General features: G+C 48.3%; 12 protein-coding genes across 12 annotated transcripts in view; 6 read left to right on the forward strand and 6 right to left on the reverse strand.

The window, feature by feature from the left end:
• The window catches only part of LOC9655931 (pentatricopeptide repeat-containing protein At4g21190), a 98,339-nt gene that overhangs the window by 64,396 nt on the left and 6,546 nt on the right, over window positions 1–27,397 (forward strand). The window lies entirely within an intron of this gene.
• On the forward strand, window positions 60–1,992 carry LOC9655938 (LRR repeats and ubiquitin-like domain-containing protein At2g30105). The gene is made up of 10 exons (XM_024685748.1): window positions 60–207; window positions 269–348; window positions 410–550; window positions 596–706; window positions 773–873; window positions 928–1,065; window positions 1,124–1,172; window positions 1,227–1,292; window positions 1,340–1,459; window positions 1,510–1,992. Exons 1-10 carry the CDS (start codon window positions 60–62, stop codon window positions 1,636–1,638), a joined length of 1,083 nt encoding a protein of 360 aa, XP_024541516.1. The 3' UTR covers window positions 1,639–1,992.
• Window positions 1,730–3,888, reverse strand: LOC9655939 (ribosome biogenesis protein WDR12 homolog). Its single transcript, XM_024685747.1, has 13 exons — window positions 3,725–3,888; window positions 3,581–3,669; window positions 3,412–3,518; window positions 3,199–3,234; window positions 3,066–3,142; window positions 2,944–3,011; window positions 2,782–2,883; window positions 2,612–2,737; window positions 2,419–2,562; window positions 2,250–2,358; window positions 2,144–2,204; window positions 1,977–2,088; window positions 1,730–1,922 (listed from the first exon to the last, which is right to left on the reverse strand). Exons 1-13 carry the CDS (start codon window positions 3,867–3,869, stop codon window positions 1,824–1,826), a joined length of 1,275 nt encoding a protein of 424 aa, XP_024541515.1. The 5' UTR covers window positions 3,870–3,888; the 3' UTR covers window positions 1,730–1,823.
• Window positions 4,034–6,607, forward strand: LOC9656610 (pentatricopeptide repeat-containing protein At3g53360, mitochondrial). The gene is made up of 2 exons (XM_024685743.1): window positions 4,034–4,343; window positions 4,438–6,607. Exons 1-2 carry the CDS (start codon window positions 4,126–4,128, stop codon window positions 6,383–6,385), a joined length of 2,166 nt encoding a protein of 721 aa, XP_024541511.1. The 5' UTR covers window positions 4,034–4,125; the 3' UTR covers window positions 6,386–6,607.
• On the reverse strand, window positions 11,525–13,825 carry LOC9656611 (cytochrome c biogenesis protein CCS1, chloroplastic). Its single transcript, XM_002980719.2, has 9 exons — window positions 13,465–13,825; window positions 13,186–13,405; window positions 13,009–13,120; window positions 12,680–12,952; window positions 12,372–12,625; window positions 12,160–12,316; window positions 12,012–12,095; window positions 11,769–11,949; window positions 11,525–11,715 (listed from the first exon to the last, which is right to left on the reverse strand). The coding sequence occupies exons 1-8, from the start codon at window positions 13,805–13,807 to the stop codon at window positions 11,815–11,817; spliced, it is 1,578 nt and encodes a 525-aa protein (XP_002980765.2). The 5' UTR covers window positions 13,808–13,825; the 3' UTR covers window positions 11,525–11,715; window positions 11,769–11,814.
• On the forward strand, window positions 13,945–15,674 carry LOC9656612 (nucleosome assembly protein 1;2). Its single transcript, XM_002980585.2, has 12 exons — window positions 13,945–14,051; window positions 14,103–14,185; window positions 14,238–14,330; window positions 14,376–14,427; window positions 14,492–14,559; window positions 14,629–14,754; window positions 14,808–14,869; window positions 14,918–15,095; window positions 15,148–15,191; window positions 15,253–15,415; window positions 15,473–15,499; window positions 15,567–15,674. Exons 1-12 carry the CDS (start codon window positions 14,015–14,017, stop codon window positions 15,570–15,572), a joined length of 939 nt encoding a protein of 312 aa, XP_002980631.2. The 5' UTR covers window positions 13,945–14,014; the 3' UTR covers window positions 15,573–15,674.
• On the forward strand, window positions 16,820–19,070 carry LOC9655942 (NAC domain-containing protein 105). The gene is made up of 3 exons (XM_002980586.2): window positions 16,820–17,392; window positions 17,467–17,747; window positions 17,824–19,070. Exons 1-3 carry the CDS (start codon window positions 17,215–17,217, stop codon window positions 18,520–18,522), a joined length of 1,158 nt encoding a protein of 385 aa, XP_002980632.2. The 5' UTR covers window positions 16,820–17,214; the 3' UTR covers window positions 18,523–19,070.
• LOC112350098 (protein COFACTOR ASSEMBLY OF COMPLEX C SUBUNIT B CCB3, chloroplastic-like) lies at window positions 19,422–20,175 on the forward strand. The gene has a single exon (XM_024685754.1). The coding sequence runs from the start codon at window positions 19,471–19,473 to the stop codon at window positions 19,990–19,992; it is 522 nt and encodes a 173-aa protein (XP_024541522.1). The 5' UTR covers window positions 19,422–19,470; the 3' UTR covers window positions 19,993–20,175.
• On the reverse strand, window positions 20,316–21,705 carry LOC9656254 (peroxidase 46). Its single transcript, XM_024685749.1, has 5 exons — window positions 21,595–21,705; window positions 21,267–21,527; window positions 21,029–21,217; window positions 20,801–20,966; window positions 20,316–20,751 (listed from the first exon to the last, which is right to left on the reverse strand). The coding sequence occupies exons 2-5, from the start codon at window positions 21,477–21,479 to the stop codon at window positions 20,342–20,344; spliced, it is 978 nt and encodes a 325-aa protein (XP_024541517.1). The 5' UTR covers window positions 21,480–21,527; window positions 21,595–21,705; the 3' UTR covers window positions 20,316–20,341.
• On the reverse strand, window positions 22,226–22,877 carry LOC112350101 (mitochondrial import inner membrane translocase subunit TIM10-like). The gene is made up of 5 exons (XM_024685761.1): window positions 22,777–22,877; window positions 22,674–22,726; window positions 22,574–22,612; window positions 22,434–22,503; window positions 22,226–22,372 (listed from the first exon to the last, which is right to left on the reverse strand). The coding sequence occupies exons 1-5, from the start codon at window positions 22,822–22,824 to the stop codon at window positions 22,322–22,324; spliced, it is 261 nt and encodes an 86-aa protein (XP_024541529.1). The 5' UTR covers window positions 22,825–22,877; the 3' UTR covers window positions 22,226–22,321.
• On the reverse strand, window positions 23,097–24,246 carry LOC112350100. Its single transcript, XM_024685760.1, has 2 exons — window positions 24,053–24,246; window positions 23,097–23,862 (listed from the first exon to the last, which is right to left on the reverse strand). Exon 2 carries the CDS (start codon window positions 23,846–23,848, stop codon window positions 23,468–23,470), a length of 381 nt encoding a protein of 126 aa, XP_024541528.1. The 5' UTR covers window positions 23,849–23,862; window positions 24,053–24,246; the 3' UTR covers window positions 23,097–23,467.
• Window positions 24,280–27,017, reverse strand: LOC9656613 (nucleolar MIF4G domain-containing protein 1). Its single transcript, XM_002980721.2, has 11 exons — window positions 26,563–27,017; window positions 26,434–26,501; window positions 26,295–26,377; window positions 26,125–26,224; window positions 25,979–26,064; window positions 25,837–25,919; window positions 25,662–25,780; window positions 25,507–25,605; window positions 25,163–25,459; window positions 24,981–25,103; window positions 24,280–24,931 (listed from the first exon to the last, which is right to left on the reverse strand). The coding sequence occupies exons 1-11, from the start codon at window positions 27,005–27,007 to the stop codon at window positions 24,548–24,550; spliced, it is 1,887 nt and encodes a 628-aa protein (XP_002980767.2). The 5' UTR covers window positions 27,008–27,017; the 3' UTR covers window positions 24,280–24,547.

Raw genomic sequence — 27,397 nt, forward strand, 5'->3', positions numbered from 1 at the left:
AGGGATTAAGATTTTTCGTTAAGAGGTCGCATTGAATTATAGGGCTTTTGAGTGTGACAATGGAAGGGGAGCTGCGAGTGAGCGTCAGGCATGGGCAGCAAACTCTCGACATTTCACTACCATCGTCGGCGCGAGTGAGCGATCTTATGGAGCGGCTCCAAGCTCTGACCAATGTGCTGCCTCGCGGACAGAAGCTCATCCACAAAGGTATACTTCGATTCTCTCGTTCTTTTTGTGCTTCAATTTTGCGCACATTGTTTTATTCCAGGGAAGATCTTGACTCCAGACATGACGCTCGCCAGCGGCTCCAAGATTATGATGATGGCCACGCAAGGAACACATCAAGGGGTAAAAATGCCTTCCTTTCGGACTCTTTGTTCTTTGTTCTTTGCTAAAATTTTCTACACAGTCAGCTCCTGAGATGAAGAAGCCTAGCGTTTTGCTCAAGTCGAAGCCAGCGGAGAAACCGGCCACAAAGATCAAACCACCCGAAAGAGTTGAAGTTTGGAAATCGACTGGGTATGTCTCATTACGAGACACTGAAGTGCTGGTATGTTCTCTCTATCTTTGATTTGGTTCTAGCAAAGTTCCACAGGAAATTCCAGCCACTGTGTGGGCTCTCGGCCAGTCGATAATAATTTTGGACTTGACGAGCACAATGCTAAGAAAGGTGCCGGCCGAACTTTCATGTTTGTCAAAACTAAAGGTGAGTTTTAAATTTTCCGGTTCCTTTTTTCCTTGAAATTTTTTTCTTTTTTTGCTGTGGGTGTAGAGACTGTCTTTGTCGGGTAACAGCCTCGATGATACTAGCATTCACTGGAAAAGCTTGTGCTCACTACAGAGCCTTGAGCTTCTTGAACTCACGGCCAACTGGTACGAGCAGCTCCTTCAGTGATTTCATTTTGTTTTTCACTGGTTCTTGTGCAGCTTGACCAGCTTGCCTTGTGAGATCCAAGGGCTTTCATCTCTCAGGCTGCTAAACGTTTCCAGGAACAAACTCACAACGCTGCCAGACGATATCGGCATGCTGTCTCGATTGGAAAGGCTCAACTTGAGCAACAACAGGTGCGTTGGAAACGCATGGACTGACAGTAACAACGCTTTGCTACTTTGTTGCTTGCAGCCTACGTGAAATTCCATCATCTATTGGACACTGCTCTGCTCTTACGAATGTCTGCATTTCCTTTTATGCCTTTTCTCTCTGGATAACTTATGACAGGAAACAGATAAATCTCTCTTCCAATTTCCTGACTCTTGTACCACCATCGATTGGCGAGTTACGAAAACTCAAGGTAGATTCAAGTCTCGGGCCAAGGAAATCTCACTTGAATTATTTCAGTCCTTACTCCTTGCAAACAACGCTCTGAAGGAGTTTCCAGCGAGCATTCTCAAGGGGTGTGGTGAACTCAACTCGCTTGATTTGCACGGGAATCCCATCACTATCGAAGCTCTGAGAGAAGTATACTTGATTTTTTTTCTTGAATGCTTACATTGCAAACCGCAACTCAGATTGATGGCTGGGAGGAGTTTGATGCGAGAAGGAAGGCGAAGTATGACAAACAGATGGTGTTTCAAGTAATGGGGCCATCGGATGGATTTGACGAGGGCGCTGACACTCAGGAAACACGGCACTGGTGAAACGATCCGGACAAACGAAGCACTCGTGAGCGAAATGGTTCCTGATCTTATTCTCTCACCTGGAGGAACTAACAAGCATTCTAAACTTGACTTCCAAAACTTCTCGAGGTATACTTCGAAGTCACCGGTGATCGAATGAATTGAGATGACACGCTTACTCTCTGTGCTCGCAGGAGAGTGTTCTCTCATAGCCATTCGATCGGTGTGTATTTGAATAGCTTAAACTCGCAATCGGCGCCACCACTGACTACTGTGTCCTCCCGCCACCAATCCGTACAAAGGACCTACAACAAAACGAGAATGTAAATTGTTTGAGCACTTGCTCGCAACAAACGAACCTTGTCTTTGTGCGCCTCTACAGTTTGAAGCGGAACTTTACTTCTTATGTCCCACATCTTGACAGTGCCATCGTAGGACGAGGTTAATAGATGCTTGGGCGACTGGCGATGCCTGTTGAGAGATATGTTGGTTATTTTCTAACACGATCTATGAGATCTTTAGTTACCATTTACAAGAACTGATCCACGATGTGTGGGACGTCAACTGCAAAACCGGTACCACCGTACCTGTTTAAACTGCTGATTAGTGACGAAGAGCTATGCATGCTTTACCTGGCATTCGAGTGTCCCAAATACGAAGCACCGGGTCTGCGCCACCAGTAGCTACGAGCAACGATCCTTCACCTCCGACGCTCAGGCAGTGTAAGGCTTTGCTGCACGTCTGACCAAAACTTGTCAGTCTGATTGAATCGGGGGAAACAAAAGAAGGAAAGAAATTTACCATTGTCAGTGTGTTGATGCTTGTTTCAACGTCCCATTGCCTGAAAGAATGATCCCAAGACGCAGAGAATATGTATCTGTCCTCGGGCCATTCTAGTGCCGCGACACACTGAGTGTGTTCTTTGTGAGTAGTAAAGGCTGTCACCTGCAAAAACGGAAGTGCTCTCATTTCCAAATTATGAACGAATGCTCACCTGCGCAATCGATTGCTTTGCTCCATCTAGTTTCCGCTTCTTGAGTGCCTGTTCGTCTTCGTTGTCTTCATCTTCCGAGTCGATCTTCCATAGCTTGATTGTCGAATCCCATGAGCCTGAGCAAACCTGTGGTGGTTTGAGTGTTTCCATATACAAAAGGTGACACACACCTGGGTGTTGGAGGGGTTTGCAGCAACACATTGCACCGATGCAGCATGGCCTTTAAAAATCCTGACTGAACTTAGAGTGCTTGAAGATGGTTTTAAAGGTACCTACATTCGAACCAACGAGTTATTTCTAACAATGATCGAAACACGATCAAAACTACCAACCTTCCAAAGCCGTAAGGTTTTATCTTTAGAAGAAGTAATAACATCGAGATCAGTATCATTCGACGAACCTGAGAAACCAAACGAAACAGGTCAATCCGCAAAATTATTTGCTTCAAGAATACCAGCTACAGCAATGGACGTGATCGCATCACTGTGTCCCTTAAGAACTGAACCACAAGTCCCATCCGGAAACCAGGCTCTGCATGAAAGAACGACAATTCAGATGAAGAAAATAATAAGTAAAGCTATCCAGACCTGGCAAATGAGTCGTAAGACCCGGAAAGAATCAAACTGCCAAAACGCTCTAGTTAGAAACAAAGCCTTGCAACAAATACATTGGCTCATATCAAGTGCTAATGTCACGCACTGAATCACCCAGCAAAAAACCATTCGCGGCGTCTCTGCGTGGCCTTCCTCTAGTAATCATCGCCAATGGAAAAACAAAAACTCTAGACGCGCTAAGCCTACCTGGGATTCACACCATTCACAGCACTAACCCAATCCTTCTCGGGCTGCGAAGATTGGAGCTCCGGCGGTCCAACTGCTAGAATGTACTCAAGAACAAGAATGCTCTCCTGAAAAATGAAAAACCACAAGCTAAAACCAAAGAAGAAAAAGAAGATTTTTAAACACTTACAGCCGAAAGATTCTTTGACAAGTAGAGTTGCTCGAGAGTGGTGCGAATGAGCTCTCCATCGAAGAGGAAATCGAAGGGCCGAGGGCCATCTGCGAGGAAAGAAGGAGAATCACACTCTAGATCTCGGGAAAATCCCAGCCAGACCTAGCGCGAGGAGCGTGTTGATGATCTGCGAGAGGCCGTAGCGATTGAGATGCACGGGTAGCGAGAATGCGGTGGCTTCCACGCGAAGATCGCTCCCCAGCCGCGTCGTGAATCGCACCTGGACTTGGCGCTCCCCAGCATCCATCGAAAACAAAACCCCTAAACCCTAGCTCAAGAACCCTAGATATGGCGGCCCAGAGCGCCAAATTCCCGCGAGCGCGCGCGGCAAGAAGCGGGGAAATGGACAGCGCCGCTGCTACCGCTGCCTACATCCATCTCCTCCGCGCGTACGCAAACTCCAAGGATCTCCAGGCAGGCATCTTGATCCACGATCGCATCGTTTCCAGGGGCCTGGACAGAGATCCCACCATCGCCGATCACGTCGTCTACATGTACGTGAAATGCGGCAGCTTCGAGACCGCCAAGAGCGTCTTCCAGCGAATGCCGGACCCAGGGATCCTCTCCTGGAACCGGATCATCGCCGGCCACGCCCAGCGCCACGAATTGGAGGAGGCGATCGCGACATTCCAGAAATTGCTGCTCCAGGGCGTCACTCCGGGCAGGATCACGTACGTCGCGGCCCTTGGAGCGTGCTGTGGATCGCGATTTCTTCCAGTGGGTAAGCAAATCCACTCCCAAATCGTTGCTGCTGGCTGGGATTCGAGCTTGATCGTGTCTACTGCGCTTATTGACATGTATGCCGCGTGTGGCAGCTTGCGAGGCGCGATTCGTGTGTTCCAAGGGATGAAGAGGAGAGATGTGGTGGCCTGGACAGCAATAGTAGCAGCATTTGCCCAGTATGGGCATTTGGAGAAGGCATTTCAGACGTATAGGGGGATGCTCCTGGAAGGTTTTCTTCCGGTTTTGGTCACTTTCCTAGCACTGCTCAACGCGCTAGCCGAGGAGAAGGACTGGGATCGAGGAAGATGGATTCATCGGCACATCACTGAGATGAAGCTAGAGTCGCAGCTTTCCGTGGCGGCTGCTCTCATCACCATGTTTGGGAAGTGTGGCGACTTGAAGAAGGCTCGCAGAGTTTTCAGGAGGATCCATCAGCCGGACTTGGAAGTATACAACGCGCTCCTCGCGGCTCACACGGAGAATGGCGAGTTTTGGAACGCACTGCTGCTGTTTAGGAGGATGCAAGAGGATGGTGTTGCTCCGGATCGAGAAACTGTTCTCGCGGCGCTTGGGGCTTGCATCCGGCCGGTGGATCTCGAGCACGGCAAGGGGATTCACGTAAGTGTCATCAACCATGATCTCGAGAAGGATATTGATGTTGCTAACGCTCTCATTTACATGTACAGCAAGTGTGGGAGCTTGGAGGACGCCGAATGGATGTTTCAAAGGGTGGAGCGGCCGAGCATGGTCTCGTGGAGGACTTTGCTAGCCGCGTACGTGAAGCACGGGCGGAATGAAGAAGCTTTAAGCTCCTTTCGAAAGATGCTCCTGGAAGGAATCTCTCCTGGGAGAAGCGCTTGCGTGAGTGCTCTACGCGCCTGTGGACGTTTGGGGCTGCCAGGACAAGGAAGACACATCCATCTTATAGTCCAAGAGCTGGGCCTGGAATCGCACAACAGGGTAGTTTACGCGGTGGTGGAGATGTATGGGAAGTGCAAGTGTTTAGAGGATGCTCGGAGGGTCTTCGAGAAGATAGAGCAGCCGAATCTGTCCTCCTGGAACAGCATCGTTGCAGCATACCTAGAGTGCGGCTGCATGGAGGAGGCACTCGGCCAGTTTCGACGAATGCAGCTCGAGGGCGTGAAACTCAACAGGAGAAGTTCGGCTTTGCTCGTCAACGCCAGCACAGCTTGCTCGAGTTTGAGAGAGTTGGAAGAGATTCATGGCTATACAGTTGAGATGGGAGCTGACTCGAGCTCGGCCGTGGGAAATGCGCTTCTAGCGGCTTACTGCCGGTTGAGTGGAGAGCTGGAAGACGCGGAGAGAGTCCTGGAGAAGATGGATCACAACCGAGACAAGGAGGCTTGGAACTCGGTATTTGCCTTGTGTGGAGGGAAGAACGACGTCACAGACAGCAACAGGATTGGAAGGATCTCCAACAACGTTTGTTCGATCAGGAAAGTCGGAAGACTGTTTAGGCGAATGCTGCTCGATGGCGTGAAGCCGGACAAGACCACCTTCACCCTGGTTCTCAACGCGTGCATGGAAGCGCAAGAAGCTCCTGTTTCAGCAGACCAGGTTGCCTTTATCCATTCCTTCATCGTCGAATGCGAGCTGGAAACCGATGCCACCATCGCCGTGTTCCTGCTGAGCGCCTACGGCCGCTGCAAAGCTCTGCAAGAGGCCTATGCTGTCTTTAGCAAAAGCCACCATCTTGGAGTCGCGGTATGGAACGCGATGATATCTGCTTTTGCCGAGAATGGCGTTCCAGAGAATGGCTTCCTCCTGTTCCAGAGGATGGCCCGAGAAGGAGTGATGCCAAACAGGTCGACTTTCGCCGGAGTTCTCAACGCGATTGGCTCAGTTGGGGCGAGCGGCCTGGAACAGGGAAAGATTGTTCACAGTGAAGCCGTGCAGCTTGGAATTGAGCTCGATCCCATCGTCGCGACGGCACTGGTAAACATGTACCATGGATGCAATTGTGTGGACGCGGACGTTGTAGCGATTAAAAAATGGACCGTGGACAGAAATGACTCCTAACTATGACAATCAAATCTAACCTCAAGCCTCAGATCGAGTGTGGACACCCTGTGCCTCGAGAAACCCACGTCATCCCACAAGGGCCATAGTAACCCGCTACAATGTGTTAACCTAGAGCGAGTCCAATCATTTCAGCTGAATCCGTTAGGGTGTTGAGCAAGCATTATAGCTATATGCAATTTGTCTCATCACAACATCACAACCATTCCTCATTTGTAGTTCTCTACCTATTTCACAGTTCACAATCTCCAAAGATCTGCAAACATTGAGTTCATACTAGTTTAGCTCTCTCAATTTTTAACTCATAATCTTAAAAGATCTATAAATGCCACATCACTCTTTAGCCATGATTTATCATGCTGACCCAACTCTCTTCTCCAACTCACAATCTCAAAAGATCTGTAAACATCACATCAAAAACCTTCCAAATTTAAAAATTCTTAACTCACAATCTCAAGCAATCTTTAACTTCAAACTTGTTAGCATGAGAAGCAGCCTCTGACAATTGAAGTCCACCCAAAAACAAACTATAGATTATAATGATTCACAACAAAGGTGACAATCAAAAAGTTTTGACAGCCCACGTAGCCCCACCCTCAATCCTTCGTCAAGGCTCATCTCGGTTTAGGTTTAAATAAATGAGTGTGCAAAATACCACATGTGTGTAAAGTTTGAGTGATATTGATGGTAAAAAGGATAATTCATGCAATTGAGATGGACATAATGCTAGAGTTGAGCATGCTAATGCCACCATGGAGATTTGAGATCTATAAAGAAAGAGTAGCCTTACCACTCCAAGGAATGACAGAAAAGCAAATTGCATTAGTTGTTTTGGCCCTACTCAAGAGTCCAGAGATGCTTTTGAACATGCTAGGTTTTAGCATATGCTCTATTTGTTGAGGAAAGTGCATGTTCTACCAAGCTCAAGTATCCATCTTACCAACTGGGTGATAATTTTGATAGTGGCATGGATATTTTTGAGTGTGCTACCAGGCGACCAAGAGAGAAAAGATCAATACCTTTGTATGGCACTAACAATAGAGGCACAAAGACTCTTTAATATATGCTTTACAAGAGATCTTGAAATGAGGTAGTGTTGTTAGTTCATCAATTATTCATCATTGGAGATCCTAAGGATATATGCTGTTAGACACCATATAGACAAGAAAGTACATGAAGGGAGAGATTGTGCAACAATATTGGACAACACTGCACCATGCCTCCACCTATATCACTACTGATATAGATAAAGTTGAGAGATTGGTCACACAAGTTTTCTACTGTGGTTTTCTAGATGAGCTAATATGCATATCTTTTGATCAAAATCAGCTCTTGTGGACAAAGTGAAGATGTACTTAAGGAATGGAAGCCTGCCCATACTGCAAATATTCCATTTTAAGAATACTTTGTTTAACTTGACACTTGGAATGGACAGCTACAATTCATCCATGCTGGTAAAACTCTCTAGATGCCCATTTTAATATTTATGACAATTAGAGTGCATTGCATGCAAATTCTGCTATACTCCACCATGAATCGATTTGGTATCCCTTTTGTGCTCGACTCACCCTGTTCTTGACAGTCATGCCAGAGAGATTGAAGGTAGGAGATTCCTACCAAATATAGGAACCTGTGGTCCGTCCAGGAGAACAACAGCGATGGCTCTGAGCAAAGTTGAAATCCTTGCACATATAAGCAGAGTTTGAGCTGGCCCACAGAACACTATCACCTACACCAGAATTGTAAATAAAGCTGGGGAATGCAGTTGTAAGGTTGCTGCAAATATCCACCACAAGCCAGAAGCAAGCAAGCAAGCTGGCACACGAGCAAGGACACAAACTACAAATAATGTGATGTGTGCTTCCAAACAGAATTGCACCTTCAAATGTTTTGCCAATAGCTGGAAGGCAGTTACAAAAGAGAAGAGAATTTGAGCATGAGCTTAAAGAGTCGATCTCTTCTTCCAGCGGTGCACCGGGATGGAACACGCTGAGGAACTCCCTGGAATCGATCATGCCGTTTTTTTCACATAAAAAAGGTGCAGGAAGAAAGAAAAAGAGACTTGCCAGGACGAACATCTTGCTGTTCTTAAGATGAAGAGCGCCACTCGCGTTCTTGCTGAGTGCTTACAGCCGCTCCAAAGTCCTGCAAGTAGCAAAAGCCAACATCAGGGGTCTTGCGATGATAGCTGCTTTCGCCGAGAACAGCGTTCCAGACACATTCCTCCTGAGGAGTGGTCAGGGCGAGCCTAGAACAGAGAAAGTTTGTTCACAGTGAAGATGTTGCAGCTAGGCGTGAGGAGATTGGTTTCGTATGGATGTGTACGATTATTTTAGGTGAGTTCGTTAGGGCTTCGGTTCTTCGGTTCTTCTTTTTGATCGATTCCTTGGGCTTGAGAGACGCCAAGTCTGTCTCATTGCCGCTCTTCTCCTGGGTCCGGACCAAGTGTCCTAAGGGACGGGCGATAAACCACAGCCATTGAATATTCGCGCACTCCACTCCAGCTCAAGTCGTAAAAACAATCCCTCTCTCCGAAAAGATGACGAGATTGCCCTCGCCATGGGTATAACAATCTGAAGCAATAAAACTGCACTGCACTTGTTCAAGGATGTCTTCGTAGCACACTGCTGAGACTGTAACTAAACCACCCTTGTAACCATCACCTCGTATTGGTACACTAGCTGGGAGTAGCCACCCGCATACACCCAGCCGAGCAAAGTATTGCTGCCCATTGTGCTCCCACAGCCTCATCATGCGCGAACACCGCAAGATCTCTCCTTCCAAGCCCGTTGTAATTCTCAGGCTGCGCACAACTTCCCCGGTGGTCCACTTCGTGCGGCCAAAGTCGCGGCGCTTGGTAAGCTCTATCCCGCTGTGTACTCGTCATGTTGTAGGCTGGCGAGAATGGGAGCTTGGGGAGTGAAGACCACGCGCGTGTTGCCGAGTTGTAGATGCAGCACCAGTTGGCCCGAGGCATTGGGTGCGGTGTAGTGAATTCCGACATTCTTGTCGACAAACATGGCAAAGTCGATCGCTCCCACAAGATACCTTTCTTTGTCCCCCCAATGGAGCGGTGGTACCGGGACACTGGATTGCCTACCCCCAGCTGAAACACATCCTCAGAGAGAGCGATCCAGGCCTTGCATGGGCTCCATGGTGATGCATACCAAGCCACCTCCAGATGCAACGACTTCAATAACCGATGGAGGCAATGAAAACTCGGAATGGTGGTTAGCCGTAATGGATTCAAGGCTAAAAAGTGGTGGGTTTCCAAGTCCACAAAGCTGAGAGAATGTCATCTTGATCACCAAAACCTGTCTGTATTGTCAAAAGAGGGCCAAAAGGAGTCGACAATGGAGAAAGATTGAACCCTTGCGTAAAGAACGGAGCAATAATTTTTCTCTTCATGTCAATTCCCGCGTTAGCATTCCTTTGGTGTGGGCAGCAGTCGTAAGGCACTGCGGCCAGGTTGATCGGGGTGCGTGTCCAACGGTCGAGGGCTCTGCACGTAAGCAGCTTGTTCGGGTGTGGAGGTAAACTCGAGCTCCACCGTGAGAAATGCGCTACTAATATATAGCGGACTGGAGAGCTGGAAGACGCAGAGAGATTCCTAGTGAAGATGGATCACAACGGCTTAGAACTCGGTGTTTGCCTGATATGGAGGGGTCACAGCCAACAACAAGACGCTTGCATGGAAGCGCAAGAAGCTCCTGTTTTACCAGACCAGACTTGCACTAGACCAAATGCCCACTAACTTCATGGGAAAGATCTTCACTTTTGAGCTGGACTTTGAGCTAATCCCCTTACATTTGGCCTGTGGTTTTTCACTCATGGAACCTTCACAATCCATGGAAGCAATTCTAAATCGGCATCAATTCTCATGGCAATACAACTATGTGAGGAAGATTTGACAACCCTCCACGTTGAAATAATTAACATCAATCACAGTTCTCCCAAAATCGCCTGAAACAAAAATAAAGAGACACAGTGCGGTGAATCCATGAGCTAGGAACGCAAACACACTTACTCTCGTAGATGGTTCTGACCACATCAACCCATTCCGAAACGAGCTCCTTAAACACAACGCCACCAGGCTTGGCATCCAAGATGAAGAGCGCACCTGCAACCAGTTCAGGCAAATTTTGATCGATGTTAGTATATTTGCAATCCAAGAGTTACCTGGTGCGAGCCATTTAGTCGAGCATTTGTGGCTGGTACACGACGGCATTGGTGCGAGCCAGACAATGTTTCTTAAGTTCATGCTGCTGTCGTAAGGAACGAATGATCCTGACAAATGCTGTAAGGCGCTGCATTGAGGCATTCGCTTACCCGTTTGGCAATAGCCGAGGTTCAAGGCAAAGCTGTTCTTGTCATACTCGGGGTACTCTCGACAATGAAACCTGCAAAGTTACAAACATTCAGTCATGGTGACTAGCGTTTGAGCAGGCAAGCTTACAGAATACCGAGCCTTCCAGTGCCGTAAGCGGTAAACATGTGGGCATGGAAAAGATCGTAGCGATTTAAAGAAACGTTAAAACCTGCCAAGGGAGCTAAAGCAACAATTGCTTCAAATAGGAATGCCATGTACGAGTTGATTTCCTGCAAGCCACACATAGTTAAGAGCGTGCTTTATCTTCAAATGATGGGAGGACACGAACCTGATCAACAAAACGCTTGGCACAATCGTGCTTGGTAAGCACGCACTTGCTAGCGTTCGAATTCTCAACATCAGGGACCTGACGAAATTTTCAGCTGAAGTTTCGAAGGAAAAATACCAACTTTTACCTTGTGAAGTGCCGAATCCAGCTCCGCTAGTATAGCGTCAGGCTCCCCAGCCCATTCCACGGATTTCCTGGCTAAGTTCGCAACAGAAGCCGGAGGTTCCCTTATCAACCTCCACATTCGCTCCTTGGAATCTGGCTTTTCTACTCGAGAAACTCCCGTGGACCGGTATGACGAGCTTCTCAGCGTTGGTGGAACTAGAAAGCGAATGGACGACAGAAGCTCCTGAGCTCGAGATTCTGTCACTGATTTTTCCGCCTCACTTCCACCCAGTAAAGCTAACACATCCGCTGCGCAGCGTCGAGCCATAGTTTCTTCGTCGTCGTTTGAAGGACCCGGTGGAGGCGAGGCAGCCCAAGTAGCGCATTGAGCTGATAGCCATTTGGAGCATCCAGAATTCGGTAGCCGGAGCTTGTTCTTGGCCTTCCATAGCTGGCTATGGCAAACTGCTGGTGACCAAGCGTAGTGTGGCGAGAGCAAGGCGACTACCACCACATACAGCACATGAATACCTCTCATCCTTTTGAGCGTTCTCCTTCTCCTCTAGCCTGCGTGCCAAGAAGTTTTTCAAAAAACAAAAGTGATGTCCGCTGCTGTTTACCAGGATTTTCTTTCTAGCTCGTTGACCTCGCCCGTCTTGTCATTTTCTATTTGGCAGCACTGTTTGGTACGTGTTCGGGGACCGAATCAAGAATCCCCGTTAGCTCTTGCTCGAACGAAAGCTTTGCTCTGTTGCTCTTGCCTCCGACTATAATTGAGCTTCCCTTTTGGAGGGCCCAAATCTGAAAAAGAAAAAGAAAAGAAAACGTGCAATCCGATATGCAAAAGGGAGCTTGAATCAAACCTGAGAATGAGAGAGATAACTTATGCACGTTGTAAACATGAGTGCACCAAAACCGGCATAGACAACGGGCACGGCTGGATCCATCTGTAAGAATTTGAAAAGAAAAACGTAGAACAGGATCAGTTGCTGTAGTTACAATGGTTCTTACCTTCACTTCAAGGCCTGTGCTGCCAATCATATCGTCCACAACAAGGTTTACACCGTCCACTTCAATCGGCTTCTGCGATCCAACTCGCCTCACACCCACAAACTCTCCTTTCTTGTCATACACCACCACAGATTCTAAATCCCGTGCTAGAATAGATCTGCAGAACATACAGCATCATCACGAGATAAACGCTAAAGGCTCGGAGAACTTACATTCCTTTGGAGTTCAAAACACCTTCGGGAATTAACGTTCCAAAAAGCTTGTTGTCACCTTTTCGCAGCGGAGCCATCGCAAGGTTGAAAGGCTCGGAATCGTCGATTCTCACTAATACTGTCGATATTCCCCAATCAGTCTGGTAAATGGTGGCACCGGCGATTCTTAACGGATTGTTTACACTGATTGTTTTCCTCAGAAGCTCGCCCTCCTTTGCGTCTGTGATAGATAAATCGGAAAAGAATTGTTTCACCTGAAACAACCAGAACTCATGCTTTGTTTCCACTGAAGATTTGACGTAGCTTACCTGACCATTGGGATACTGCTCGATGTAAAACTTATTGACGTGTATGTTAAGGTCCATGGTCGGAGATGGTGTGGCCAAGATGCCATTCGGATTTAAACCATCGCCCAGCCTCAAGTCGAGACCCTCTGGAATTGTCACGCTTCCATGATAACCTCCTAAAGCACTAACGAGGCCACCTCCCATTATAAGTAGCAACGCGGCATGGACACCAATCGGAGCAAGCCTTCCTGCAAGGCCCTTGAAAGCGTACAAACACGAGCCTTCGGAGAAAACCTGTACAGGAGTTCTTTTACGTGATGAAGCCATATGATTGAACTTTGAGCGCTGACCTCATAGCCATTTCCGGATAGCAAGACACCAAGTTCCCCGAGACTCGCGTCAGGAAGAGTCTCTGCCGCATCCATTTTCAAAATGCCCGCGGGGTTCTTCATAAATGACCACCTGCATGCAAGATGTTTTGATCAGGAGAAGAGAAAAGAAAGAAAAAGAGGTGGAAGAACAAATACCTTCGAGCAACTTTCACCAGTGGGACTTGTCTCGTCGACGTACACGCAACGAGCGAAGCGGCCAGCAATGCGAGCAAGCCCAGAAAATATGGAGCCGTGTAGATATGATCAAAGTTGAGCGCAAGTATAACCTTCCAAGAAAAAATCCCCAAGAAAGGATGATCCTCTGGATAAGCCTTGAAGTAGAAATCCGGAACTCCGCCTTGATCGATCACAGTACCTGGGATAAAGCAGTAGATAGAACTTGAATCTTTACAAGCGAGAAAAAAATTCGCGTACCTATGGACGAGAGTGCTGCGATGAGGACGAGCTCGGCAATCGCCAGTTTGAAAGACGAGAGTGAAACTAAGACCTTCTTGAGTAGTTTCTGCCACAAAGACGATGATTCCACGGCCATTTTCTTCGAATTCTGGGAGATTTCCGACGTGAGAGGAGGTGCCGATGAGATTGAGGGCCGGGAATTCGTGCTCTTGTTGCCGCGAGCTCCCCCATTGAGAGCAAACCTGACGATGCGAAGCCGATTAGCGACGACTCTCCTCTGGACGATCTGGGCAGAGCTGCTGAGGCTGTGAATCACGCAAGAACAATGCACGCTCGAGCCGATCACCAATGCGGCCTCCATATTTCCCTCCTTGCGAGATAAGAGCCCTAGAAGCATTGGCATGGCGACATGTGGCAACATCCAGGCCCTCGATCAGCCGCTATTATTATAACCACCGCCAAATCAGTAAACCTTATTGCTATAAGGATATTCTTTGTGAGTGTTCTTTAGGAAGAACCCTAAAGAGGCGAGAAGGGCGTCGCAGGCGATCGTCCATTCGAATTCAGGATGAGCAATGCAGATCAACCAGATCCTGCTGTGAAAGGTTCTCCGGTGCTTCTCAATCTCTTCTTTCTTGATCGGTTTGATTGATTAGCTCCGTCGGCGCGCGTTGCGGAGCATCTTGCATCGCTCCCCGAGGATGTGAAGCAGCGCGTCAATTCGCTTCAAGAGATCCAGGTGAGAGAAGCCTTGCTTTCTTTCGCCCAATGATTTTTTCCTCTCGGACCAGAAAGAGCATGACGAGATCGAGGCGAAATTCAAGAAAGAGAGGGAAGAGCTCATCACGAAATATCAAAATCTCTATGCTCCGCTATACGAGAAGGTAAAACGAGACGTCTCTTCTTTTTCTTACTTTGAATGCTCGCAGCGAGCGAGCATTGTGAATGCTTCTTCAGCAGAGGAAACAAAACCGGACGAAGGTTGGTTTCCTTTACATTTCCCCCTTTTTCTTTGTAGAATTCATTGACCAGTTAGAGTATGTAGCTGCGAGCAATGGCGTGCCGGAGTTTTGGCTTGGAGCTTTGAAGGCAAACGAGATTGTGGCAGTCCAGGTTTTGTGTTGTATGCTTCATCATCTTTCTGTAGAATCTAACGGCACATTTTCGTTTCTCCTTTTCTAGATCACTGAAAGAGATCAGGGAGCATTGAAGTATCTGAAGGATATCAAGTCGTACTACGTGAGCAGTCCGAAAGGCTTCAAGCTGGAGTTCTACTTCGACGAGAATCCTTACTTCACGAACAGTGTCGTAAGTGTGTTCTTTTATGTCCACGTTCTGTACTGAACTCGACTGTTTCACAGCTGACTAAAGAATACCACATGGAAGAGGACGACGACGAGCCGATTCTGGAGCGTGCAGTCGGGTACGTGGTTTCATTTCTTTACTATCTTACAATATATTTATTTTTCAGAACCAAAATCGACTGGAAACCCGGGAAGGACCTGACTGTCAAGCTGATGAAGAAGAAGCCTAAGAAAGGCGCCAAGGACACCACCCCTCAGACAAAGTTGCAGGCATGCGAGACGTTTTTTAACTTTTTCAACCCCCCTGAAATCCCAGAAAACGAGGAGGAGATTGATCCTGAAGAGGTACGATCTTTTATCATCTCTTCTAAAACGTGTGCATAACTTCTTTCTTTAGGCCGAGGAGCTTCAAGATCTCATGGAACAAGACTACGACGTGGGGTAAGAACTATAGTCGGGATCAAAGTTTCGCAACCATGCTAACAACAACCTTAATTTGCAGTGCCACAATTCGCGACAAGATTGTTCCTCATGCCGTCTCGTGGTTCACCGGCGAAGCAGTGGAATCTGACGATGAGGCGGGAGACGACGAGGATGACGAGGATGAGGAAGACGAAGACGAGGACGACGAGGTGACTGACGATGAGGAGGAATTTGATGCCAAGGTACGTCGCTTGGGTTTTTCCTTCCCTTACTCATTACTTTAATTCGTTTCCTATCAGGAGGAAGCAAAGCAAACCGTGCCAAAGGTGAGCAGTAATCCTTTTTAATCCTGTCCTTGCTTCTGAACAGTTCCTTGTTTCTGGTCTTTGGCAGGAGTAGGCTACCTAGACTAGCTAGGAATTTTTTGAGTCTGTGAGAGGATTTTGGTCGGGTATACTATTTTCTGTTCGTCAGCAAAGCAAGTATTTTTGTTTTTGTTTTCGTTTTGGTTTTTCTCTCTCGGCTTTTTCGCTTTTGTTATTTCTTTTCCAGAGAACACGCTGACCTGTCGGGACGAAATGCCACGTCTCGTCGCTGACTTTGCTTTGATCCTGTCTGGATAGGTTCTAGCGTGACAGCAGCAGCACACACAGCACAGAGCTCCTCGCGAAATATAAGAAGTTTTCCAGCGAGCACAAGGCGAGAGGTATGAATCCATACGGTTCTTTGCTGCGCGCTGACTTGGAACAAACCTATTCTCTTTAAATGCGAGGGGCAGCACACAGACAGCGTTTTGTTCGCTCGATCGACCACCCATCGGTTCTGTGAGTTTCTCTCAATCATGTGGATGTATTTTGACCCTCTGGAGTTGCACGTGGTTGCAGGCCGTAATTCAACACGAGATTACCGTCGACTGCACTCAAATCCTTGACATCAGCCAGCTTTGCAATGCGTGAGAGACGAGAACGATTAGTCAAAATCATCAAATGCTTCTCGGTGAGCGCTTTTCTTAAGCTTATATGTTCTTCGTTGTTTAATCGCTCGCGATGCTTTCTTTTGGTTTTTCTAGTCCGGAGAGGCCGAGAGAACAGCAGACAGTGGCCCGCAAAAGCCGGGCTGTGAAACTCCTTGGCACAAGCAAGATCCAGCGTTTGAGTGTTGGTGTTCTTGGAAGTTTTAGTGCTCTGGGATCTTTGAATTTTTCCAAGGTTTTGCTAGCTATAAGTTTCTCATACTATGTGCTCTAAGATCCTTGAATTGATCAAACTTAGTGCTCTGGGATCTTTGAATTTTTCCAAGGTTTTGCTAGCTATAAGTTCATGCTCTAAGATCCTTGAATTGATGTGAAGGATCTTAGAGCAAAACCATGGATCCATGGTTTTTCTACCTATGGTTTCTCATACTACAGATATCATTGTAACTTTTATGCTATGGCCAGAAAACCATTATGACATCGAAATGGGCCAGTTTTTCCCAATGTGGACGATCCCACGTCCAACCCGAGAATGCAATGCCACGTCACGGCCTAGACGGGCTGTGACGTGCTGACGGCCCGTCAGAGGAATGTGGGGGCAGAAGCGCGTTAAACTTGTCCCCCCCTCTCAGCGTGGAAGCTTCTTCTTCTTCTTTAGGGCCAGGGCATTCCTTGGCGCTCACTCTTTCTCGCAAGAGAGCTACATTCTTCTCTCGCAAGGCGCTAGGGTTTATCGCCTCCTCTGCTCGATCGGTCCATCCCTCCGTCGATCGGGCCTGCCAGAGCTCGCGATCGTCATTATTTCGGATGCGCTCGGCTTGGCTCCTCGCGATCGGGGAATCGATTGTGTCGGAGTTTCTTATTCCTCTCTAGTATTTGTGATCTTTCTTGGCGCCGCGCGGAATGAGGAAGAATTTGCTTCCAAGCCAAGCAACAAGAGCTTGAATGCGGCACAATCTCTCATAATATCGCCGAACTCGGAGCTAGCGAGAGTTCTTCCAGGGAATCGGGGCCGCAGCGCCAGATTTTCTAGTGTAATCGCGAGCGCATCGATCGATAGTACTAGGTATGACTCCATTCGCGGCGGGCAACAGCAGCTCTCGCGTGCCGCCGGGCTTTCGATTCCATCCCACCGACGAGGAGCTGGTCGGCTACTACTTGCAGAAGAAGGTGGCCTCCAAGAAGATCGACTTGGACGTCATCCACGAGATCGATCTCTACAAACTCGAGCCCTGGGACTTGCACGGTAGTCTAGTCTCCTCCATTTCGACATGATTACACACCACTGACACCTCTTTCATTGTTCTTCGATTTTGGCAGAGAAGTGTAAGATCGGATCAGCTGAACAAACCGAATGGTACTTTTTCAGTCACAAGGACAAGAAGTATCCCACGGGAACTCGCACCAACAGAGCCACCGCCGCGGGTTTTTGGAAGGCCACTGGGCGGGACAAAGCAATCCACGCCAAGTATAAGCTCATTGGGATGAGGAAGACGCTCGTTTTCTACAGAGGGAGAGCTCCAAACGGGCAGAAGACCGACTGGATCATGCACGAGTACAGGCTCGAGGAGGACATCAGCAGCAGTGGCAGCAACAACAATGTAAGATCCTCTCGTACTTGGCAGCTTTTTTCTTCTATAACCCTCTTATTTTTTTGGTTTTGGCTCTGAAATGCAGGATGATGGCTGGGTGGTTTGCCGGGTTTTCAAGAAGCGCAACAACAGCATCAAGGTGCTTGATCGGGATATAAGCTGCGGCTACGACATCGACCAGATCGCTCTGCTGCCGGAGCTGGAGCTACCCAACAAATTCGTGACAGACTTCGCCTATAACAACAGCCACCTGATGCTGAATTGCAAGCAAGAGTTTGAGACCGACTTCGCGGCGGCGCTGCCGCACGACCCTTTCTCCCAGACTCTTCCGCAGCTGGAGAGCCCGCGAATGAGCAGCTTGGCGCCTTTCAAAGGACTCCCGGCGAGCTTCTCACTCCCAGCGGCGGCGCAGTTTGAGAGCTCCTTCGATCACTACCGGCTCTTTCAATCTCTTCAGCACCATCAGCCGCAGCAGCAGCGGCAGAACGAAAGCCAGCCACAACAACAACCAGTCACGGACTGGAGAATGGTGGACAAGTTCGCGGCGGCGCAGCTGAGCCACGAGCGAGACGATCAGCACAGCAGCAGCGGCGGCGGCGGCGGCGGTGGCAACCCATCAAAGGAGAGGTTTTTGGAAGCGATCACGCCCCCGCCGGGGCAGGAGGAGAGCAGCGATCACTCGGAGGACGTTGCGTTGCTTCTTCGGTTGAGCAAGCAGCATGATTACACCAACAACAAGTCAGCCAACGACGGGGACCTCTTGTGGAGCTTCCATGGGAGGTGAAATCTATGAGTGACTTTGAATGCACTCGTTTACAGTACACACACAAAGGCGGGGGCAAATCACATCACCAAGGAGGAGCCAAAGAGAAAGAAATAATCCATCCGAGGACCCGGGGGCTGGATTGAGTTGGGCGTCACGTCTCGCCCAGCTAAAACTCTGGTGGGATCGGATCATCCATTCTTCTTCTAGGTACTCTATATTTTTTTTTTCCATTTACTTCTAAGGATCAGGGAGCTTGCTGCTGCTACAATTTAACACTGGTGGGAGTGTGGCCATCGTCCTCAAGAACAGGTACACAGTCACCACCAGGGAAACTATATGGACGAAATAGTTATTTCGTTTGCTACTGATTTGTTCCAGTGCTCTATATAGTACTGATTCATTGGCTTTGGGTTGGCTCCACAAAAGTGGAGGTTGGAGCTCTATAGTAAAAACTCTCAAGATGGCCAGTTTCATCATATATATAAGAGAGGTGAAATGTATACAAGCTTCTATTGAATGATTTCTTCCATGCTGCTGGTGCTGCTTGGGTCTGCAGCATGGAAGAAATCAAGCTTGATATTATAAATATTAGGCTTGATCTTATAAACAAGGAGATTTTCCTATGGATAAACTATAGTGTAGCACTTGATATGTGATTTACAGGTTGGTGTGTTTGGAGATCTCCACAGGCAAAAGAGGAAAAGCGCTTGCAATCGTCATGCTCCGAAAGTCCAACATTTGGAAGGGTGGTCACTGGTCCATCACTGACTATAATACTACTTTAGAAGAATAGTGAAAAGAGAAAAGAGTAAAATGTGCGAGGCTGTTGCCAGTGAAGTCCTTGTTCCGAGGGTTTTACAAAGAAAAACTAAGTGAAGGATTTTTCAAATCCCAGAATAAAGAAAATATTCCCCAAAGTACCAAGAAGTCCGACGTTCAAGTCCTGTCCCCCGCGCTTTTAATTCTATGGCTTCTGTGCTGCTGTCGGTGGTGGCACTGCTTCCCTCGCAACGAAGAACACGCCACCCATGCCGCAATTCCACCAAAATCCCCGTAAGTCGGATAGAAATCGCCAGGAGCGGCAGCAGCAAGGGAATTGGATCGATTCTCCCGGCAGCGGTGGCAGCGACGACTACATTCTTGTGGGCGAATCTGGATGTGGCGGCGGCGGCGGCGAGCCCCGACTTGGTGGATCCGGGCGTGGCCAGATTGGCGATCAATGTCTTGGGACCGGCCATGGCGTCGTTTAACGTGCTCTTCATTGCCCGGATCGTCATGTCGTGGTACCCAAGGATCCCGGTGGACAAGCTGCCGTATGTGATCGCCTTCGCGCCCACCGAGCCCGTGCTGGCGCCCACGAGGAAGATCATACAGCCCATTGGCGGCGTGGATATGGCGCCCGTGGCCTGGTTTGCGCTCCTCAGCTTGCTCAATGAGGTCCTCCTTGGCCAACAAGGCCTCCTCGTCGTCCTCGCGGAGCAAAGATAGATAGATGGTGTTTAGAATATTCTAAAGGTTCCATGTAATGCCCATTCGCGGCATCTGGGGGAAGAGAGAAAAACTCGTTTCTCGCGTACCTTTCAGGAAGAACTGCCAAAGAAATCACTACTTGTGAGCTATTTCTCATGCATGTGTTTAAAGGAAGAGTAATAACATTTATTTTTCATCAAATATTCACATAACCAGAATTAGAAAAATATTCCCAGTTGAGAATATTCTAGAGATTCTTTTCATGCATTTAAGAAGTTTAGATCCACATATTTAAAGAAAAAAAAATTCGAAGAATTCGAAGAATATCAGACACGAGTATAGATAGGAGGTTAACGTAACTGTATATTTAATTGAAAGCTCTACACCTTCTCCTAACCTCTCCCTGGTTTCCAGTCTTGGTATGTACAACGCTGAGCTTGAGAAACGAGTCCGCCCACGACCCAAAAAACTCTCGGCTGTCGCCCGACAACGAGTTCACCGCCTGCCTGCTTCTCCGGTCCGTGAAGAGAACTTGGTCGGATCCAAACAGCCCTTTCCCGTTCTGGAGATTCCTGTAGTACGCGTTGTCGAAGGCGTTTGGGGTGGTGGGATCGATCGCTACCGCGACTCTGGGATTCGGCCTCTCAGGACACGCCTGGAGCAGCTGCCTTGCGAATCCGGGGTCGAGTGTCGAGTCCACTTTGACGCTGCCATTGCTGCTGAAGTGGAAGCGCTCGTTGAATGCAAAACAGTGTGCCAGGCCGACGGTGTGCGCTCCTGGAAAATCCATCCACTTGAGAACAAGGCTTCGAGAACTTCTTTATACCTGAGAGAACGATGAGGTCCTTTTGAGACAATCCTTTCGAGTTGAAGACTTTGGTGAGCTGGTCCAAGGTAAGTGTAGTGTCCGGTATGTTTCCACGCACATTGGAAACCTTAGAAATCAACCCGTCTCTTCGGCCCATAGGTATTTGTACCTGTGGTCCACCCATCTACAATTTGGAAACAGAAAACGAAGTGAGATAGAAAACGCAAATTTTACGTTTCGACTTACCATGATTACCGCCTCCCGAGCAGCCAAGGCCACAATATCCGCGCACGAAACAACTCCAGGGCAGAAGAACTCCAGCGCGGATTTTGCAGAATCGATGGCCGCATAACCATCAGCAGTTTTGTTGGATTCGTCCTCCTTTTCAGCCGTATGATTCGCAGTAGAGTCGATCAAAATGGAACCATCACATCCCTGACGAACAAAAAACCATGACAATTTGGACTGCTTTGCGAGTTTGTACCTCAATGAAGCAATCGTGGAACATGAGCCGGAGAAGTTTTGGTGGCAGCGTAGAATCAAAGAATGTGGCACTCCTGATTGCGTTTGCGACTACTGCTTCGACCCTGGGACAACTGTTGGCGTAGAAATCAAATGCCAGCTGACCGCAAACCGATCCAAGCGCTAAGCACACTAAAACCAGCCGCTGCTTCCAATGCCGCACAGAGGTTCCCATTCGCGAGAGAGAGCAGCACTACCACCGACAATGTAGATGAGCTCGTACCTACACGAACCCATCAATGCAATGTCCAAAGCGCAAAACAAAAAGAAAAAAAGAAGACAGTACGCACCTTTTTCCGGGGGCTAAGAACTCGTGGAAAAGAGGAAAGGCGAGAGCGGGTACACGAGACAGAACACCCTCGGTGCCTCCTCTCCTCGCTATCCCTTCCTCGGAATCGCCGCTAGATAGACTGGCACAGCAGAGGTATAAGTTACCATTTCAAAGAGAAAGCAAAGAAAAGAGCCTTTTTCGCTGTTGTTGCTGTTGCCATGCCAGGCTTTGTCGCGAGACGGGAGCGAGAACGCTCTCCTCTCCTCCTTAACTGACCGATAAAACCAAGAAGTGAAGTAGATCAGTGCGAGCGAGACGCCGCGAGGACTCCAAAGAAGCATCAAATGCCAAATAACCATAGCTTCGGTTTTCAAAAAACTTTGTTTCAGTGGGCATGCTATGCATATGGTCAGTAATGAGGGGTGGCAGAGGCCAAAATAAATGCCTGCAACTGCGACAGCTAGGCAAAGGTGGAGAGGAAAAACTGCCGAAGTGAAGTGCATAAGATACTGGATGGTTAAGATACAAAAAAGCTCCTGGAAAAGTCAAACACCCATGCAGAGAGCAACACAGACGCAAATGCCACGAAACAAACAAAGAGTGTGGTAGTGGAAGGAAAAGAAAAAGAATGGAGCTCGAGCAACACGGGGTTCTAGCCTGATTGCCCAACTTACGAGTGCTACACTATTAACAAAACCTGGAAAACAAAACTTTCGGCGTCGCAGCCGCGTTGTTCGTCAAAAGAATCACATTGGAGGCCTTGAAGAGCCGAGAAGCTGGCCGATAATCGTCGTCACCTGCAAAGCAAAACTCTGTCGCTACGGAAAAGGAGAGGAAAAAAAAGAGAAGAAAACAAACCTGCCAGTACTTGGCAGTGCACCGATCAATGCAACTATTCTCGCCCATATTCAATTCCGACTCCTTGAAGCTACATTCGCAGAAAAGGAAGAGAAGAAATCAGTGAAAATGTACGATGGAGAAGGAAAAAAAAGACTTGCCTGCTTCCAATACATTTGTTGAAGCACGAAAGCGTCATTCTACCATTCACAAAAGGCTCAGTGACACAGGAAGAAGGGAATTTCCTCTTTGCTTTCTTACTTGTTGAACAGATCCACTCTCGACTCCAGTTCCTGCTGCGCCATATTGAACATCTGCGGCAATACGATCGTCCAGCGATCCAGCGGAAGAATCGATCGCTTACCATCTCCTTCTCCGCGACGGTGGGATTCACTCCAGCCGCGTTGCTCATCCTCTCCGCCCTGCCCTAGCTCAACAGGTATAAACCCTAAAGTTAAATTTTATTTCTAGCGAATCTCTACCGAATCTCTCACAACCACATGAAAATTATTCCCCCACCAAAAGCCATGTGGTCTCTGATCGATTTGATCGACAAAAAAGGCCAGTGTCCTTTCTTGTACAAAGTCAGCTTTAGCGCAAGTAAGTTTTTCTCTTACGTCAAATCTTCGAGCATTCGAGCGAGCAAAATCTTCGACTACTGGACTTTCATTACGATCAAGCCAAGTCTCCGCTTACTTTTTGCTTTCGATCGATCTATCAAGGCTGCTGAAAAGGCCCCAAGTTGTTCGTTCTTTACAGAGCTAGTCTAGAACACAATCAAAGATCTGCGAAGAACACGCACAGAGAAAAGGGAAGAACAATGCCCCGCAAAGGAATTCTTAGCTGCTAAATGCTCCTGCCCTCGATCTCTGTCTATCTGATCACTCACGAACTATAGCGAAAAGAACAAGGAAGAAGAAGAAGAAGAAAAAGAAAAATCCCTGGTACCTGGTCTGATCGGTATAGAGTTTTACAGACTGACCTCTCCAGCATCATCGTGTTCTTGCCAGCAGTCGATCTCCACAGCCTGTGTGCCACTGCTCGCTCGTCTCGTCTCAAGCAGCTCCACTGAGATTCATGCACAGCTGCCGGCTCATCTCCTCGAAATTCCAGTCCCGGAACAAATCCCTCCGCACGGCATGGCATCTCGTCAATCTCGGGCTACTGGGCGCTTCCACCAAGTTCGCTGCTGCCGCGGCGACGACGATGGTGGAAGAGGAGCCGGGCACTGGAGCAACCTGCTGCTGCGATCTCGTCCGCGATCCAAGCTCCGACTCCGACATGGAGGACACGGTGGGCTCGATCTGAGCGGCATTGGGGAGCTTCCTCGTCCAGCAGCCCAAGCCCAGGCATCGCCCACCATTGTCGGAGTAGCTCCGCAGCGTTCGCTCCGGGGAGCTGTCCAGGACATGGCATGCGAGGCACGCTAAGCTCATTGCTTCGCCCCCACCTGCGAGATCGAAAGAAATCCCCTCCTTTTAGCATCAAAGATCCAGAAATGTACGGTCATCAAGAACACTGCCGCGAGATCGAAATGGAAGTGCCTAGACGATGCATTCCTAGCCGGGATCTCTCTCGACACACCGAAATTTCGCTAGAAAAGCACTTCCTATGGTAGAATCGAGAGAAATTTCGCTTACCAGTGCTGCCAGGATCTCGATTCCTGCGCCGGAGAGCTCGAATTCGACCCTGCTGCCTGGAAACTAGCCTAGCGCCACGGGAATCTCGATCTTGCCGCTGTCCGCAGTGGCTGCGTCGCGCGCGCTCTTGGCCGCAAGAACAAACCCTCGCAAGAAACCAAAGCGATAGGAACAACAATGCAAGCCAAAAAGGAAAGCGGGAATATTCACTCCCGGCTTAAAGATGGTTTAATTTAAGCGAGTCCTCCGCCAAATGTGGGCATATCCGGTGGAATATCCGGCGCTTTTAAATTCAACCATTGACACCTTGGCGCCAGTAAAGCCTCGCGCGTCAAAGTCTTTTCGGGATTCTCTCGCGGATCGATTCAATCGATTCGAGTCTTTGGAAGAAGACGTGAGCGATCGAGAAATCTCGCGCAGAGATAACGGTGTTTCAAAAGGTCGCCCTCGCTCGGTCGCGATGGAGCGATGATGATGATCTTCTCGTCGTCCACATCAAATGGTCGTGGCGGACGACAAAGCTTTCCTGGCGATGAGACACTTTCGCTGTAGCAAAGCGCCACCCGTTGGCTTCACGTAGCGCCTCAAGAACACGGCAACGCCGGCCTGGAGCGCCGAGAGCTCGGGTGCGCGAGCGATGCGGGAGAATGCCGTGGAGACGAAGGTGTCGTCCTTGTCCGTGAGCAGTGCCTCGAAAAACGCACGGAAGTGGACCACCACCCGTGCTGTCATGGTCCGGGAATCGCCAAAGTCTACCGCTTTGAGTGCTGTCAAGGATAAGGCGGAGGATCCGACCAGGAAAGCGAGGAACTTGGCCAGATTGATGCTGCGCCTTGCTTCCATGCTGGCCAGCTCTTTGAACTGATCCCAGACGCAATACTGCAAAGAAAAGGACTTTTAGCCTTTTTCCGCTTCGATTTTTTTCTACCTGTAAGGTGAATCTGTGGTTTTTGTCATGGTGACATAATTTGGAAGCCAGCAGTGCGTAATACTTGTTGAAAACTTTCTCTTGGAGGCAGCATTCGAGGATGACTCTCATGATTTCTCGGTCCTGTTAGGAAAACAAAAAACCAAGAGCCTTAATGAATTGATGAATCGACAAAGAGGTACCTGTTTCCCCATCAAGGTGAGCCTCAGTAGTTTCTCGAATGCGTCAATGTAGTCTTCGCTGCTCATGACAATCGAGAAGATAGCTCGTCTTGCGTCTGTGTTCATTCTTTGAGCAGCTGCTAGCTTAAGCATCTTTTCAGCTTCGACTACCCCAGAGTCAATCAGATCCACCACTTTTGGAACCTCGGCCTCGTCTGCTTCATTCGAGACTGTCCCGAGCCACCACTGACCTTTCTTTTGAGGATCGACTAGCTTCTTCCAGGGTAATGAACGCAGTTGCACGTCCTCGACTTTCAGCTACACTAACAAAGTTTATGAGTGAAAACAAGTAAGGTGATACACACCTTTTGAAGCCACTTCTTCATCCTTGGATGCCGAGCTGGTTCATCTACTCTACGCTTATTGTTTTTAACTTCGCAAATCGCCTCGAGCATAAATTCCACCTGCAAGAGATCCGTGCGTGTCAAAACAGACACAAAACGTTTTGACAATTGCTTACTCGTTTGGGCATTTCTCCATTGGTCGTGGAACGCTTTAAATCCAACGTGCATTCTTGAACAGCAAGAATAAACTCTTTCATCGCTACTGGATCGCTGGTCCTAAGCGCCATTCCACAACCTTCATACATGTTAATAAGAACTCATTTCCAGCCGCTCATTCTCTAGTGTTCTTACTTCGAATAATGTGCAAAATAGTGGCGACATCTATTTCCTGGAATCGTTTGCAGAGATGGTGCAAGAGATCGTACACCAGCTCGCTGTTTCATTCAAAAACAATTGTGTTAACCGAAAAAAATATATATTCACACAAGAGCACCTTGTAATCAACCCCAGGCTGTAGAGCGAAGAAATAAGTAGCGTAAGGTTGCGAACAGCTAGACCATCCTTCTTTTCATATTGTCTCTGCAGAAAAAGGTACACATAAGAATCGAAAGAAGGCTCCAAGACGGGCACTAGTTTCACCTCAAAGCACGAAGCAACGCCCGCCATAAAATTAGCACCGAAATCCATCCCGACGAGACAAGCGGTGCCAGAGATGCTCGCTGCAAAGACTGCTGCGTACCTTTAGCCATGAAAAAGTATAATATGTGAGGACAGAGAGAAGAGCATGAGAGAAACATTGTTGTACTCACTGCTCGTTACCGCGGGGACCACTGGAGCAAGACTCCAAAACATGGTCAGTGATCGTCTCGGTCATGAAGCTCCTGCTATGGAACTGTCAAAAAATCACTCCTCCTCGTAGAAACAACAGGACTTTCAAGTGCTTTTTACCTGGAAGAACTCGGCAATCTCCGATGTTAGAGTCTCCACATTATCTTCCGAGAGTCGATTTAAGAGACCTGGATGAATGAAGCAAAGAACTAAGCAAGAAAGAAAAAAGCTTTGCTCATGCGAACGTACCTTTGATTCTTCGTTTGACGCGAACTTCATCCTCGGAAGGATCCTTCTTTCGCTGGTGAGGAGGAACGTACTTAGCACTGGAGGCTTGCTCCGGCTCAGCCTCCAATTCATCGCCAGAACTAGATTGCTCACCGGACTCGCTTTCACCACTAGAACGATCACCGTCACCGCCATCGCCATCGGAATCCTCATCCTTGTCACTGGAGTGATCATTCTCCCCTTGCAAATCACCTGGATCAGAGCCTTGTTCATCAGAGGACAAGCCCTCGCTGCCGATTCCTGCCAGCAATCCCGCCAGTCCATCGCCGACATCGTCCAGCTTCCCACGCTTGAGCTTGAGCTGCTTCGCGAGGCGCCGCTGGAATGCGGCCTCGCCGGCGGCCGTGGACGCATCCTTGCCCAGCTCCATCTCCAGGTAGTCCTGGAATTTGCGCCTGCGCTTCATCTCTCATAAACCCTAATATTCTAGGTTTCCAATTGATCTTTAATGCATGCAAGTTTACGTATATTCCTCCCTCTGTTAAATAAACACAATCCCTTTAGCCGGACACTGAGCTTGTCATCAACCTTCCACACGCCATAGCCATCAAATCTGGACTTCCATAGCTCACGGTTATACACCCAGCCGCTTGCAAAGTATCGCTGGCCATTGTACCCCCACAGCCTTTTCATGCACACTCCCGGGAGCAAATGTCCACCTATTATAAGTCATATAGAATATCATAGAATATTCTTGGATATTTTACGTATATTCCTTATACGAGAAGAATTGTGTTAAACCGAAGAAAAACGTGCACCTTGTAATTAACCCAGGCTGTAGAGAAGGTTGTGAACA

Source organism: Selaginella moellendorffii, unplaced genomic scaffold, assembly GCF_000143415.4.
Source record: "Selaginella moellendorffii unplaced genomic scaffold, v1.0 SELMOscaffold_45, whole genome shotgun sequence".
In the NCBI taxonomy this organism is placed as follows: domain Eukaryota; kingdom Viridiplantae; phylum Streptophyta; class Lycopodiopsida; order Selaginellales; family Selaginellaceae; genus Selaginella; species Selaginella moellendorffii.